Source organism: Epinephelus moara, chromosome 12, assembly GCF_006386435.1.
Source record: "Epinephelus moara isolate mb chromosome 12, YSFRI_EMoa_1.0, whole genome shotgun sequence".
NCBI lineage: Eukaryota > Metazoa > Chordata > Actinopteri > Perciformes > Serranidae > Epinephelus > Epinephelus moara.
This window is the reverse complement of record NC_065517.1, coordinates 28,340,883-28,353,500: the sequence shown is the minus strand read 5'-3', so window position 1 is coordinate 28,353,500 and position 12,618 is coordinate 28,340,883. Positions and strand designations below refer to the sequence as shown.

The following is a 12,618-nucleotide window of genomic DNA, read 5'->3' as shown; positions in this document are numbered from 1 at the left end:
CAATATTGCTCTATTTGCCTTGACTTCTACAAGAGAGGGTGGGCGGCTGTGAACACTGTACACATTTGTATTGTATAAGGGTCATGTACAGATGGACGGGATGTTTAGGTCATTTAAAGGGGAACTTAATTTAACACATCAAAGTTTTACAGGTCTTGGAAAGAACGATTGTATATGTGACAAGTTGTAAAAAGCTGTTTGTGATTTTCTTTTGAGCTGTGGGAAATCTGATAAATGTCCGCAAGCGATTTCACTTGAGTCAGCATCAGCGCAGATAACTATAAGTCTGAAAGTAAAAAACTATTTGAGCGTGTAGAGTTATAGTACGTTTCATTTGCACTGGGAAGTTGGATTTTTTTCAAGTTCCCTGTTGGAAATTTTAACCCGAACGCCCCCAGAAGTTGGGTTTTTGACTTGTAAAGTCGGAGGAACCTCACCAACCACAACTATCAGCAATGGTGTTTGGTCATTGACCTCTGGCATCAGACACTGACGTCTTTTCATGTTGGCATGATGCACAGCCTGTCGCCGTTATTGTTTAGGGCACCTGGTGGTGTTGGGGGGAAACACAGCAGGACAACAACAAAAGTTAAGGTGGTGGAAGTCTGAGTACGGTGGGTGGGAGGGGTGGTGGATGGGTCCAACAAAGGACTTTCACCTGGAAGGCTGGTGTTTGCTTCCCGCAAGATTGTAAAGCCAAACCCTGTTCTTTTTTCCTAAACCTAACCGTGTGTGTTTACTGTTGAGGGAAAAAAAATGTCAATTTGCGGTGTTGTACTGATGTAGTGCATTTATTTTGAAAGAGACTGTATGCAAAAAGTAAATTTCCTGTGAAAACAGAAGTGTATTTTGAAAGAAGACAATGCATGTAACAGGCAGAACTTGACATTGTGTCCCAGAACGTCAACAACCAACGCGCACAGGGTACCTTTCACGTTGTATCTCGATGTGGAAAGTCCATGACCAATCGCCGATATGTTACGAGGTCGGAGTGAGAATGTGTTGGTTTAAAGGGACAGTTCACCCCAAAATTACAAATGCATGTTGTTCCTCTTACCTGTAGTGTTTTTTAGAAATGTATATTGTTTTGGTGGCGAACTATGCCCGCCGACCATATCACTGCGCAGAAGGAAGTGTGCATCTACTCACCAAGCACCAATAAGCTAGCTAACATAACAGCTCGAGGAAGATGCCATTAATGTTTACATCTTGTGCTGTTATGAGCACGACCCTTTTGTCCATGAGTAGCTAGTTCAGTAGCAAGAAAATAGTTCCTACATGAAACTCCTCACAATAGGGACTGTGTGTTATCTTGAGTTACTGTGTCATGATTTCTGGAAAGAGACATTGTTGTTGAGTTTTTAAAATTTATTTTTTGTTTTGTTTTTTGGCATTTTGAGCCACCACCCCAAGCCGAGCATCAAGTTCTATGATATTGGAAAGAAAGCAGACATCATTACGGCCGATATCTCGAACACTCAGCAACTCACACCAAAAAAAAAATCTAGATTGATAAACAGCACTACAGGTGAGACGGAAGATATGTGTTTTTATATTTGGACGCAAACTGTCCCTTTAACATATTTTGCTGCACCTATTACAGTGGGACCATTTACATTCAAATTCATTTTTTAAAATCATTTTAAAATACTTTATTTTACTTTATAAGGGACCATGTGAAATATTTCACAAAAGTCTGTTCACATGTCCCTTTGCAAGTCAGTGGACTGAGGAAGAGACTTCTGGAGAACACCTCTCTGAGTTGAACGCACTGTTGTGATGATTACATTTTCTTTTCAAACAACTTTTAGTATTTTTATTGATTTGCTTTGATTTGATTGCAAGTTTTTCATTTGTTTTGACAAGGCATATTTTATTGGATTTTCAATAGGCCCCTTTCACAGTAGACATTTTAAACCTTTAATAGCATAAAACCACAAGATCACATTAATGATAGCTGCACTCCAGGTGTGCCAGTTCCAGGGATGTGCATTGTGGTACACTGGGACATTTATGGAGTTGATGTGATCAGTAACATGTGATATTCATGCTGTTAAATCAAACTATCCTCACTGAGGAAAGTCTGTTTAGTGGCAGAGAACAGCCTGTCAAACTACAACTGTGTTTAATTGTTTATTTGAAATATAAAGCAGACAATAAAGTCTTTAATGCAGTCTGGATAAATTCTGCGAAGACATTTTTTCTCTCCGTCACAGCTGAATAATGTTCCTGGTACAGTATGTATGTCTGATAGTCACCCTCTGATACCTCTCTAATCAGATTATACTGTTCCTTTTACTAGAAGGCTCTGCAGTATTCCAAAACTGCAACCACCACGACCTTATCTCTTACACACACACACACACACACACACACACACACTGGACCGTATTGGCAGCCTGTGCAGAGCCACATAACTCAATGAACGTCTGTCTTGTGGGAAGTGGCTGCACAATGAAATAGCCTCGTGTGTTTACGTTGACTGGTGTTGATGACAGGTATAAATCTGTCCCCAGGAGGACAACAACCGCCGGAGACTTCCGACTGAAGGCGCGTCAAGCAGCCGGCACTATTATTCATTTCTGTCATGAAAGAAAAAACACATCAGGCCTTAATGTGGCTGTTATTAGACATGTGAAGTGCCAGTTCAGCACATGTATGGAAGCCGAAAAGTCATGAAGCAAATCAATGACTTGATAGAGAAATTCAGTTGATGAGATGCGAGCAGTTAATTGATATGTCGTCAATAACTCCCATCTCGAGGTTTATCAATTTTTAAACGACTTAAACGCTTACTAGAATATTCAACTTAATGCTGAGCTTTTAAACATATCACCAGGTTTATTTTAATTCAACTACAACACCACAGGACAAATATTAATATCTGCACACTAGCAGAAAAAAATATGCATATGATTATTATTTAAACTGTATTATAACTTCAGATCGGAAAACGAGATCACTGCAGCACCACACACACACACACACACACACACACACACACACACAATAATATTGTGGTGATTTTTCGAAATTAAAAATCAGCCCGTTATCATTGAGTTAAAAAGGAAGTTAAATGAACAAATTAAACAAAATCTTGCATCTGATAGCTTACGTCATTTGAGACAAACGAAAAAGTATTTTGATAAGAGTTAAAGAGAGTTAATACTGAGTGAATGGACACTTCAGCTTCCGGTTTGTAAGAACTGAAGGAATTTAATATCTACCAATAGAATTTGTTTTAAAGCTCGTTATGCATTCATTTGATTCATACATGAAAATAAACAGTTTCTTTCTTGTGTTAAAAATATTCCACAAACAGTAAAAAACACACTTTAACAAAAAAAAAACCAAAACCTGCCTTTATAAAACTTATCAGGAGGAACATAATGAGCTAAAAAATAATGATAAATACAATAAAATAAAATGAAATGAAATAATACAAAAATAAAAAAATAAAATGCAATAAAGATGAATAAAATAAATTAAAAATAAAAATAAAAATAAATTTAAAATTAAATAAAGTAAGAATAAAATAAGGCTAACTAACTTTTAAGAAGTATTATTAGCATAGTCAGTTGGATTAATAAAGCCAAAACACTCCAAACATCTAGAATAAAATATAATTTGATTGGTCCATTTATTTTTTCTTTTATAAAATTGTTACGTTTCATTTTTTTTTTTTTTACATGGGTGTAGGTTTCAGGGGGACTCGGGGGACACCTTCCCCATAATATTTAAAACATTTGCATTTATCTCCCTCTATGAAAATCGTGGAAGTAGCAGATTATTTTGACAAAATCAAAGGCATTCCAACATAAATTTGCGCATAAAAAATAACCAAAATGCAGGAAATTAAGTGTTAAATGCTCAAAATGTTCTTGTGGAGGACCCCCAAAACCCCAGATATGCCCCCCTCCTAGCGTTGAATCTATGCCCTTGCATTAAAATATCTTTCACATTTTGGGGGGCATACAGAGACAGTGCGTGTGTGTGTGTGTGTGTGTGTGTGTGTGTGTGTGTGTGTGTGTGTGTGTGTGTGTGTGTGAGAGAGAGAGAGAGAGAGAGAGAGAGAGAGAGAGAGAGAGAGAGAGAGAGAGAGAGGGTAACAGCTGGATCTTGATCACAGGCTATAGCCTCTCACTCCTCCTCCTCTCATGTCTCCTCTCTCAGTTTATTCCTACTTTCTGCATGTTGCGGTCGCTTTGCTTCACTTCTTCACAGCTCATCTGATTTTAATAAGGAAGGGACACATTTTCGGATCGTGTTAAATATTTGTGCACTAATACTTCAGTGCGTAAAGTGCATCCACACTATCATTTATCTCTTCTATCAACACGGATGTCCAGCTCCAAGGAGAGGATATGTATCAGGGCATAATGACAACCAACCACGGACCCCCCTCCTATGAGGCCGGATTTCTCCACAACGCCTCGGCGGGCACCTCTCCGGTTTACGTGCCCACCACCCGGGTCGTCACCCCCATGATCCCGGCACTGCCTTACCTCCAGACCCCCGGCGCGTCGCAGCAGAGCAGCCCCGTGTCGAGCCACTCTGCCTGGGCGCAGCCGTGCGCCGACTCAGTGCCCTCGTACAACCACTCCCCGGTCTCTCCGCGCTTCGCCTTCTCCACCAGCCCGCCTCTGTCCTCCGGGGTGGCCACGGCCCGGGACACGGCGGCTTCTTACAGCAGCCCGCTAAACATCTCTGCCAACGGGAGGGAGCACTACGGCGCCCGGAGCCTCAGCGGGTCTTATCACAGCCCCTACCCGGCCTACATGAGCCCGAACGTGGGTGGGACGTGGCCGGCGTCTCCCTTTGACAGCCCGGTTCTCCATGGTCTCCAAACCAGCGCTCCTCATGGCACAACACGGCACCCAAACGGTGAGGAAAATTACACACAGATATCTACTTTTCATTTTAGATTTAAATATGAGAGAGTCATGCTTTTTCATCCCAGTAACAGGTGGTTTTAATTTTTGAAATTCTGTCCTCCAGACAGAAATATAAAGAATGTCAAACTATAATCTTTAATTGTCACAAGGAGAAAAAGTGTTGATAAAAACAAAGAAGCAAGTCTCTTTATTTATTTACATTTGTCATCGATTAATAAAGAGTAACTCTACTGTTAATGGATACAAAAACACACATTAAACAAGGTGAAAGCTTGATCGAAAAATCTATTTTATTTTTCTCTTGCAGAAAGAAAAAAATAAAGAAAAAGAAATGGACTGTTTTTTTTTCCTGCATGTAGAAATAATCACACATTAAATAAATCAAACACATCAAGAATATAAGGCTGTCAGAATACACTTCACACTGGTTGCACTAATTTGAAATCTGATTTATAAATTACAAATAAATCAGTATTTTAATAACACATAGCAACGACATTATTGCATATTTCAAACCACCAGCCTACACAGATTTTAGCGTAAGAAGAATCAGTTAGACGTCCTTGAATTATGAGATAAGATTTTAAATTAGCCCTGTGTTATCTTTTAAGATCTGACAATAAGCTGCATTTCATCAAATTTCTGCAGAACGAAAAATCCTAATACTTCCAATTTAAATGAAGCGTGGCGCGTGCATGTTTTATTATTTTCTTTATTAATCAAGGCCTACATTTGATTAAAACAACAAAGCAACTAAAGACATTAAAGCATTTTACAGGCTGCCACGTGAGATCAATCATTACCGTGATGTGGTAATAAAGTGACCGCAGAGTCTCTGCAGCAGGACTAAAGGCTGTCTGTCACCTTTGGAAAATCTGTTTGTTTCTTTACACGATTTATAATTCAACAGTGTATACCCAAGATAATTGATATGACATGGAAAGAACATTTTTTAATTAATAGCCTAATTATATTTGGCAACCTTTGGTCCTAACAGTTAGTCTAAGTTTGATGAAGCGGTTCTGAGTCTTGTGTGCCGCTGTGTTGCTGCACTGTATTTGTAATTATCACACATTTTAGTGACATTATTATGCGTCTCATGGTGACATTTTACACGTAAAAACAACATAAAGTCATTGGATGAAATTCATGGCTCATTTTGTCTTCATATGAAAATGAACAGTGGATCTATTTGAAGCTTTTTAAACCACATTTTATGATAAGTTCCGTTGTGAATAGAAATAAACCAGCTGCTCAGATTAAGTATTAATGGCAGTAAATCAACGTGCGGTTCATTTAATTAGGGCTGCAACCAGTGTAGTTACTGGACCTTAGTGCACGCTATCGTGCACGTATGGTCTCCTCACATGATCAGAGACTTGACACTGGATAACATCATCATATATATTACCCAGTAATCACCAATATTTAGCAAAATTACCAAAGAAAAATAATCAATAATTAATTTGATTCAATGATTTTAATAGTTGATTGATAGTTATGGAATAGGTATATAATTTTGTTAGAGATGCTACTGATTATTTTACAAAAAACCCTCATTCAAGGGCATACATAAATGACACTGGTTTTAATCTAATGAGAGTTCTTTGAACACATTTTCAAGGTGGCAGTCATAAGGGCCCATTCTCCATTGTTGGAGGGCCCACTCTCTCTGTAGGCCCCCCGCCTTATGGGCCCCAAGCAACCATACTGCCTATATTTACTCCTTTGGCTGCAACTAAGGTTTCTTTTCATTATGCTGATTATTTTCATGATTAATCATCATTTAGTTTATAAAATTTATTTTTTTTAAAAGAGAAAAATGCTCATTATAATTTCACAGAGCCCAAAGTGACAACTTCAAATTGCTTCTATTGTCCAACCAAGTCTTCATTTACTCTCAAAAATGACAAAGAAAATCAGCAAATGCTCACCTTTAAGAAGCTTGAACCAGCAAATGTTTGACATTGTTGCTTGAAAAATGACTTAAGCAATTAATCGACTATCGTTACTTTTCTTTTGACTGACCTGGCTGGTTAATTGTTTTTAACTACCAACATATAATTAACACATAGCAAACATTTGTGAATGTTTTTATGAATCAAATGTAGGACTATTATTGGAGTGATAGAAATTAATGTTTAACTGAAGCTGAATTTATAGCACAGTTTATGTGGCCTGTGGATCAGGTCAGATCTGATTTGATTAGGACTCAACTGAAGAGTCCTGTCTTCTACTTATGGCGGATACAGTGAATCCTTTTAAATAATAATCGTAATAATAATAATTGAAGAAAGCTTTATGTCCCTGTGCTGGATGGATGTGATTTTGGCCCATAGCTGCAGTGAACTCTGGACCATAATACGCAACCCATTGATTTTGCTCAGGCTGTCAGTTGTCGATGACAGCGACTTGCGTGTACTAATCAGACCTGTCTTTATTTGACCTGTGATTCTTCCATTATTTGCATTTTCTGCAGGGTGATGACGAGCATCTAAACCTGAACCTTTTCATTCATCAAGTCATGAATATAATCTGATCTAATTATCCTGTCATTTACACTGTAATCTCATGATCATAATTAAATATATCACTTGGTATTATTATTGGTTTTTATCACATTAACTGTAGATTATCAGCTGATTAGTTTCTCTGAGTCTTTAAATCATTGGTGAGGTGATTATTTAAAGGCCATCTTTGTTTTCAGCTGTTTGATGATGAAAGAAAAAGACGATCTGTCCAACAGTGTGACAGATAACAGCACTGATCCACACTGACCTCTTCATCTGATCACAATCACACTCACAGTCTGTTTACTCACTGCTGCTCTTTATAGGTGTTTCAGTCCCATGGCTTCAGCTCATTGTTTTACACTCACATCAAATTAAATCAGATCTCACAGTTTGATGAGGTGGCGTTCAGCCGTGCAGTGAGACTCTCTATTGTTCTGCTGTGAACAGGAGAGAAGGGAAACTCCCTCAGCTGTGAAGTGACTTTTCATCTCAGTGAATCAAAGTGGAAATAAATCACAATGAGCTCTTTTAATGATCAGCATTGAAACTTTAAAAAAGCATCTGTGAAAATATTTTGGATAATTTGAAAGAAAAAGCTTTTATTTATGACTTATTTTCCAGAGAAATATCCAATGCTTTGACATTAGGAATCGATTATAGACATGTTGGTCAAAGCTGTTTCAGATGTTTATGACATTCTGCCCTGATCAGTATTTCTTAAACCTGATCTTACTTAAATTGGAAAATTATTTAAAGTAGAAAACTATACCATTCCAGTACTTTTATTATATATTTAAAAAAAATGTATATTCATAATTAATTTTATTAGACAATATATCTGTATCTAATGGACCTCGGCACTGATGAAAGTTTAACATGTCTCCCTAAGGAGCATGTATCTCTGCCTGAAATATAAAATAGAAATTTAACAGTTTAATATTCTCTGTCTTTACCATGTGTCGTGTTGGCAACTAACACTCATAAATATTTGATTAAGATTTGGTTGGAAAAATAAAATAATGTAGTAAAGTAAACTTTTAGAAGTACTTTAAAGTCAAATTAAATTAAAAAAAATCATCATAGTATTATTCAAAAAAATTTACCTCAAATATCAAAAGTAAAAATACTCTACACAGGCCCCTGTGAGTGTCGTTCTACTTTATTTATTGACAATAGAACCATAGGTGTAGATTTCTCGAGGGGCGCAGAGGACTCGTCCCCCTCAGTATTCAAAGCATGAGCATTTGTCCCCATCTGATACAAACATTAAAGTAGCAGAGTACCTTTATTCTGACAAATTTAAAGATTGGTGCATATAAATCATCAGAATGCAGAATATCAGTGTTTGACACTCATAATTTCCTGACGGAGGACACGAACACCCCACATTTCATATGTGTCCTCCCCAGTGTTGAAACTAAGCCCACGCTCTTGATTAGAATACTGTAATTATACTATATATTCCAAGAGTCTAAGCTAGTTTCAGGGACGTCAATATAGACGGTGCTATTGCACTGGGGCCCCTGGGGTGGACGGGCCCGTAGAGAGAACAGGCCCTTGCAAATGATTCAGATTGCCATCTTGGAAATATACCTGTGTTCAAAGATAAATGATTTTTAAAAAAGAATATTATCAATTTAAAAATGGTGCCATTTGCTTTATCTGTCTGCGTCATGGTATTCTTCTTTCTTCTTTGTTTTTTAAATAGTCAGTAGCTATCTAAAACTGAATTATATACTTTATCTGAATAAGCCAAAAAAGCTATAAATATAGTATAAAAACTATTTAATTAAATGAGTCCTTTCTTATTTTCTGTTATATGTTAGTCAGATATGCAATGATGATTCCAGATAATAGGGTAGGATAGACTTTATTTGTCCCAGTGGAAAATTTGTCTTGGATTTAATAATAATGTATGTTGATGTTGTCCAGTGTCAAGTCTTATTTGTGTCAAGACAATACATGTACGACAATGTGCACTAGGGCCCGTCGTAACTTCCTTACGCCACTGGCCAGTTTAATGCTCAACAATGCATCATATTCTATAGATAAGATATGATAAGATAAGGTAAAATGTATTGTTCCAAATGAGAAATTTGTTTGAGGCACAACCATCATATACAAACAAGACACACAGTAGACAACCATGTTGTACAGCAACACGCATATTTGAATAACATAATTGTACAGTCAGGACTCCGGGACGAAATAAATGCATCAACTTTATCATGAGAGGTAATAGACTTATCTTATTTATTTTTGTAGCTGTCAAATAAATGTAGTTTTTTCACAATTGAGAAAGGCCCTGCTCTTAATATTATTATTATCATTATTATTATCATTAATAATAATAGTAGTAGTATATACTGTATATGTAATTTCATTTCATTTTATTTGGTCTGCTCATGCACATTTAACAGTCAAATCAACTCTAATACACATTTCATGACTGAAAAGAGCAGAGAAGAAAAAAAATATTTTCCTGCCCCTTTCTTTAAACATGATTAAAAAAAGAAATAGATTATAGTTACTTAACAACTAATACAGAGCAAACATATTAATTCTCCTTCAACTAAGGAGACTGATTCTATCTGACAACTTCATATAGTGTAATTAATGTTAACATTTTGTGAACTGAAAAATATTTATACAACCCTTTAAATTATTCTGTAGAGAAATCTAAAGGGTGACACCAACCACTGATGTAAAATGAAATTTTCTTTTTGTGAATGTTCTGGTTCAGATTAAATCCTTAACTTTCAGTTGTCCAGTAACTAAAGTATGGCAAAATGAGTGGACACTACAGATTTCTCATTGCCTTGTCACCTAACACATACTCTGCTTCATTTAAAAGAAAAATATTCTTAGACACCTTTGTCTTATATTGATGTTGTTTCACTATCTCACATAGCGACTGGTGGCTAAACAGAAACAGATCATTTCAGGTCTGTATATATAGTGTCATTAGTGACCACAGCCATCAGATTGAGTAAACATCACGGAGTAAAAGTATAATGTAGAGGTGTCAAACATAGGTCCTGAGGGCCAGAAGCGGCCTGCCAAAGGCTCAAATCCGGCCCACTAGATGACTTTGCACACTTGACATTGCTATCAGGAGCAAGTTAAATGAGTATCTTACTTACATTTTAAAATGTTTTTCAGATTGTGCTTAGATAAAGTAAATAAACTCCCTCGTCAACCTTCATCACTGTGACAAATGAAAAACAAAAACTGAAACCCTGTGCAGCCGGTTCGTCATCACATAACGTCACAGTTGTTTTCACCTTTGTCCTCTGAATGCGTTTGTGTCTCCAGATAAAGACACACACTGACATTTACTCAGCGGAAAAAATAAACCTCCATTTAGATAGACGCGGACGCTGCAGCGTTTCTTTTGTGTATTGTCTCGTGTTGCTGCGTTGTGTTGGCTACAACTGCTGCCTGACTCAAGGTTAGCTCACCCTGCTGTCTCTGTTTCACTCTCAGCCTTGGAGCAGGCCTGACTATGTATCAGTCAGGCTCTGCAGCGAGGAGGAGCAGCAGATGGAGGCCAGATTTATACTATCTGAAGGAAAATAATTATGCACAGTGGAGCGTAGCGTTAAAAAAAACACTATGATCTGATTTAAATGTGGCTGCTACAGTTAATATGTTGGTGTTTTGCACATTTCCTCGAGCATAACCTCACATAGCTGATGAATACTGTAACCTGCTGTCACTATCACACCACTGATTGATGCCTCCTCCTCCTCCTGGATGGCTGTTATTCTCTGTTGAGTGTGGAGATTATGAGACGTCATGCTAACTAAGAGAGAGAAGGAGACAGAGACGTGATAGACACAGAAAGTCTCTATTTGAATATGATGGAGCTCTATTCCGTCTCTATTTCCAGCCGGCTCTTTATCTCAGGGGGAGCTGGGAGATAAGGAGGGATTCCTGGCTGCTGTTGTTGTGAGGGCCTGAAAGACTGAAGCCTGCACCTCCTGCTGGTGAAGACAGGCCACTACATTTCATAGTCAGGGTTTGACAGTGCAGGAAAGTTTATTAATGAGGGTGGAAAGAATTTTAGCTCAAAGTTCATTTCTCTAAGAATGACAGAAATGAGCTGGGCCTGTGATATGAGCTGGATATGTGCTAAATAACATGTGGAAATTATGTAAAGTCGATTAAATTTTCTTTGCAATGGCTGACAATAACAGCACCCACTCAGAACTGCCATCATCAGCTTTAACAACCTATCGCCAAACATGAACTTTTCAGAAAAAACTGTGCCTTCAGGGTGCTTTTTTGTTTATCCAGTGGCGTTTTGAGTGTTAAAGAGCTCATTCTAGCTCATATGTTATTGTGTGATCTTTGAACTGATGTTAAAGGAATATTTAATCCCCAAAATCATCATGTGTTTGTCAGTTACTCACCCCATGTTATGTTGAATTTGTGTAGAAAACAATGTTTTTCTCGCAGGCCTACACGGTGAATGAAGACTCCAAGAACAGCAAAAATACTCTGGAGAATGAATTAGAGTAATAGGATGCCACGTTAAATAACAGCAAAACTCAGTGTCTGTTTACAAACTCTCACACATCTCATGCATTATAATCCAAGGCCTGGTCCACGCGTACATGGGTATTTTTGAAAACAGGGTTTTTCCCGTTCCACACACAAAATTATAAAAAGAAAATCTAAATCCAAATGAAAACACCAAAACACAACTGAAGCGATGTGAAGGACATGCCAAACCAACAGGCAGAGATATAAGTAAAACCCTTAAGCCACGTAAAGAAGAAGAAGGTGAAGAAGATGATGGTGGCCAATCAGGAGTCTGCTATTGTAAGGCCACCTGGAGTAATGACCTCCTTATCACATTCTGATGCCTCTGCTCCTCAAAAGTAACTGTACATTAATATTGAAACGTGCAAAGTCACGTCAGCCAACACATTCTCACTCCGACCTTGTCACATATCGACATTTGGTCATGGACTTTCCAAGTCCAAATACGACGTGAAAGGTACCATGTGCGTTGGTTGTTGACGTTCTGGGACACCGTGTTCTGCCTGTTACATGCATTGTCTTCTTTCAAAATACACTTCTGTTTTCACAGGAAATTTAAAGGGCCAGTGTGTAATATTTGGCATGGTTTATTGTCATATCTGAATCTGAATCTGAATATTCTACCCATTAATATGTTTATATAAGTGTATAATCGCTATAAA

General features: G+C 37.6%; 2 protein-coding genes across 2 annotated transcripts in view; both read left to right on the top strand.

The window, feature by feature from the left end:
- LOC126398464 (trans-L-3-hydroxyproline dehydratase) overlaps positions 1-12,618 on the top strand; it is a 263,012-nt gene that overhangs the window by 194,152 nt on the left and 56,242 nt on the right. The window lies entirely within an intron of this gene.
- The window catches only part of gata4 (GATA binding protein 4), a 14,524-nt gene continuing 6,046 nt past the window's right edge, over positions 4,141-12,618 (top strand). The window contains exon 1 of the mRNA XM_050057822.1: positions 4,141-4,884. Within this exon, the coding sequence (XP_049913779.1) occupies positions 4,365-4,884 (520 nt within the window). The 5' untranslated portion in view covers positions 4,141-4,364. The remainder of the gene's footprint in view (positions 4,885-12,618) is intronic.